Here is a 3,974-nt window from a genome sequence, read left to right as displayed (position 1 = left end):
TAAGAAAATATAATAATATTTATAATAAATATTTGATTTTATAATATTAGAATTTACACACATCCCCAACATTATTTCACTAATTTTCTATTTAATATATTTTAAAAGTAAATATATATTTTAACCTTTTCTTAGTTTTTTGAAATTATTATTAAGGAAAATTCTAATAATATCAAAATAATATCTTAATTATAGTTTAGGGTGAAATTAGTTATTAACTTTTAACATGTTATGTCTGGTAACAAAAGTTAAAAGTTGAATAACTCAAATATAACAACTTAATAATGTTATTATATAAAATTTGGAAATTAAAATTGAGTTTTTTCTCATGTAGTTTACCTTATTTAATTATTTATTTTAAAAAATTACAGTAAAAACAAATGAGAATAATGACAAAAGCAAAAGGAGATGTTGAAGTGGATCGAAGGTAGAAAATGGGTTTATCTGAACTCTCATCTCACTCACTGTCCTGCAGAAAGGGCCTTTCAATCTGGTCCTCTTTGTCCTCAGTGAAGTCAACATCGCTTCCTTTTTTTCTTTTTTGAATTATTAATATATATAAATTTTCTCCATTCAAAACATTTTCAAATTTTTTGTGTTACAATTACAAAATGAAAATAGTGGGTAAAAAAACAAACTTAAAATCTGGCATTTTCAAATCCATGCAAATCGCTCACTCTGTTCAGATGCTTCCTCATTATCGCCACTTTAGCCAATCGCTCCGCGGCTCTCCAAGCCGACGTCGGTGTTATCGGCTCGGCCTTATCTTCCACCTGACTATTATTGTTATTATTTGCCCTCTGTCTATGGCGCTGCCCGTTCAACTCGACTAACTCAGTTTCCAGCCGGCGAATAAATTCCTCAGCTGAACTGGAACCAGATTGCAGCAACAAGGCTCGAGCCGAAGTGAGCAAATGTTGCGCTCCCGATAAATGGTTCCGCTCGACCAAACGGCGAGACTCCGCGACGGCACGTGTGCTGACGTGGAGGTTCCTCAGCCGTTGGATGGTGTGAGATGAGGATCGGACCGATTGCGATGGTCTAGGTATTAACAGCCTTTGATCCCTCGAGTAGACCATCTCATGGGTAAATGGATCCTTGTGAGAGGATCGTACGGACATCACCCTGTGGGACCCGCTGGACGATACGGGTACTTTCAGCTCCACCAGTAACTCTTTCTCCTCGCCCGAGTGCAAGTCCCCGATCCGTACCGAATTCGACCCGACGTAAGACGGTCGGGTTGTCAATGAATAGACCGACGAAATCTCTGCTGGCGCTGACCCGGATACGAATCCCAGTTGGAGTCTGACATCCTGAACCACCACGCTTACAAGCCCATTCACGATTTTACAGAAAGCGTCGTCGTTTGGAGCCTGACTGCATGTGCCGAAACCGATGGAGTGCACGGGGATCTCTGATTGTGCCAGGCGCGTGGTTGAAACAACTGGGAGGTTCTGATTGGTGGAATTCATTTCACATTGTTTATCCTGACCGTCGGATAAGATCAAGATGCTGGCAACGGCGTTTTTCTCTCTGCGATCTTCCAACACTTTGGCCGCCTTTTTAAGCGCGTCCTTCACACTCATCCCTTGCCCGCTGCTTCCCAGCGCGTCAACAATCCTTCTCGCGGATCTCCGTCCGTTTGAACTCATCCTTTTCAACGGCAACAACCGCTTCGAACTCGACGAAAAGACCACGATCGACAAACGGTCCGTTTCGTTAAGCAAAGAGATAACTAACCTCATAGCGCGTTTCACCATCTGCAACCGCATCCCGCTCCCGCTAACTTCCAATACCGTAACCAAGTCAATCGGAGCCCTCCTCACTCTCCGCGTCGCCGTTGGAGCGTGCACTTTCATAACCACCACATAACTCTCATGGCTCCTCCCCACTGCCACCATCGCCGCCTCTTGTAGCAACCTAACCTCTACATTTCTTGGATGAACTCCAATTTCTTTCGCAATCGTAGGAGTCACAGAGAATCCTTGGAATTCCTCTTCAACGTCGTCGTTTTCGGTTTCGTCGGATTCCGGAATGGGATTAAACTGAGAAAGAGAAACCGGGGAGGCCAATGGCTCATCGTCGTTGTAGACTCGAAAAGACTTCGTGTTGATGTTCTTGAGTGATGTTTTACTAGGTTGTTGTTCAAGGGAGAGTAAAGGGAGCTCCTTCCAGGAGGTGGAACAGACGGGGCAGTTCAGTAATTGTTGCTTTTTTATGTGGGCGGCGACGCAAGGGAAATGGAAGGAGTGGGAACACTCCGCCGTGAAAATCGCCGTGCCTTGACCCGTTTTCACGCTTTGTAAACAGATTCCACATCGACCACCCTGAAAAAAGTCATAACATAACAAAATTACTTAAAATTTTGACTAAAAAACTGTCGGGGGCAGGAAGAAAGAAAAAGAAGAAGCTTACTTTGGAGAGGCAAAGAGTTGCCTTAAGGAGGGAGAAACTGGAAGGGGATTTAGGTGATGAAGGATTGGAGAAATGGGATGTTTTGCAATGAAGTTTGGGGCTATTGGGAAGTGAAGAAACTGGGTTGGAAGTGGTTCGGCAACGAAGACTTGGGCTTGAAACGGGTTGTGATTGCAACCTCGGAGTCGATGGGTTGGAGAAAAATCCAAACTTTGAGCTAAATCTTGGAGTTTTGGTGCCATTGCTTTGCTGCTGTTGTTTTTCTGGTAAAACTGGGGTGTCCTGTTTCTTGGTAATGGAAGTGCAAAAAGCTCTTCTCCAACCAGTCACCATTTTGATGCTCTTAATCTTTCTGTTTCTGTTGAATATTTTTCTTCAGTGAGAGATTTTAGTTTATAACCAACAATTTTGTTCGATAAAGAAAAAGGAGAACTAGATTGAGCATGGAAATCGATTTGTGTTTTAAAAAATAATAATAACAAAGAAAACAGAGGGACCAAAGAAATGGATTAGATGCACACAAAAGGATTGGAAGAGGAGAGAGATGAGTCGAAAAGATCACGGCTTTACTCTATCTTGTTTGCTTTACTCAAGCAAGGCTTATATAAAACTCGATTCTTCTTTCTTCCGCTCTGAAAAGATAAGAGATGAAATGAATTATATAATGTTATATAGTTTATATATACTACTCTGCAATAGAAGAAACAGAGCTGGCTCATTTATAAAGTTTGGAATTACAATAAATGTACTCGGTCTGATAATTTAAGAGAGAGAGATTTAAAAGGACAAAAATCAAAAAGTTGGGTATTGGCGAAGGTTACTGGTAAACTGGCAAGTGGAGGTTCTTACTTATTTACTTATTACAGAACAGTAACAAGTCAACGGTTTGGCATGCAACGTTTTGTAGTAACCGACCGACCTCCCTTTGCCAAAAACCGCATACCTTAATTCACACTTTCGGCTTACTCGTCGCCAAACTCACCTCTTTTCTTGCAAATCAAATTTTTAGAGTTTCCATGTTTCTTATGATTCTACTACAATCAATCTTTTATATTTTTTTGCTTTTTCGATTTGGTTCTTGGGATGGCGGTGGGGGTGGTTTCTACCTCTATCAAATATCAATCCTATGATCAATTACACATGTGTATCTCTATCTATTTCTAATCATTATTTAAAATTTTAAATTCTTTTACTTTGTTGAAAAATATATAATAAATATTAATTTAATAGTATTTCCGTTTTTATAAAATATTATTACAATAAAATTCAAACCTAAAAACTATATTCTCTAAATTTTTAATAAAAATAAATTAAAAGGTGATTCTATTATCATTCACTATTGCTCATTGATGGTGATTCACCATCACTTAACGCTTAATTGATATAAGAAATAACGGTCATTATTTTAAAATTTTGGGACAATAAATTCCTAGGAATTAAAAAATAACCCATCTGTCTTGATCTACTGTTGTAAAGGATTAATAGGGACACAACCCCAATCTCATGAACTTCAAAGTTCTCAGAATCAGACTTAAACAGGGTGTTCTTCTTACTACATT

General features: G+C 39.5%; 1 protein-coding gene across 1 annotated transcript; it reads right to left on the bottom strand.

The window, feature by feature from the left end:
• Positions 1-271: 271 nt before the first annotated feature.
• On the bottom strand, positions 272-3,119 carry LOC105804097 (probable E3 ubiquitin-protein ligase EDA40). The gene is made up of 2 exons (XM_012636595.2): positions 2,416-3,119; positions 272-2,327 (listed from the first exon to the last, which is right to left on the bottom strand). The coding sequence occupies exons 1-2, from the start codon at positions 2,746-2,748 to the stop codon at positions 639-641; spliced, it is 2,022 nt and encodes a 673-aa protein (XP_012492049.1). The 5' UTR covers positions 2,749-3,119; the 3' UTR covers positions 272-638.
• Positions 3,120-3,974: the final 855 nt, after the last annotated feature.

Source organism: Gossypium raimondii, chromosome 11 (genome assembly GCF_025698545.1).
Source record: "Gossypium raimondii isolate GPD5lz chromosome 11, ASM2569854v1, whole genome shotgun sequence".
Lineage (NCBI taxonomy): Eukaryota > Viridiplantae > Streptophyta > Magnoliopsida > Malvales > Malvaceae > Gossypium > Gossypium raimondii.
This window is presented reverse-complemented; position numbering and strand designations above follow the sequence as displayed.

Coding starts and splice junctions, on each gene's coding strand:
- LOC105804097 (XM_012636595.2), bottom strand. CDS start 2,748: ATGGTGACTGGTTGGAGAAGAGCTTTTTGCACTTCCATTACCAAGAAA. Junction 2,328..2,415: donor CAACTCTTTGCCTCTCCAAA/GTAAGCTTCTTC, acceptor GACTTTTTTCAG/GGTGGTCGATGTGGAATCTG.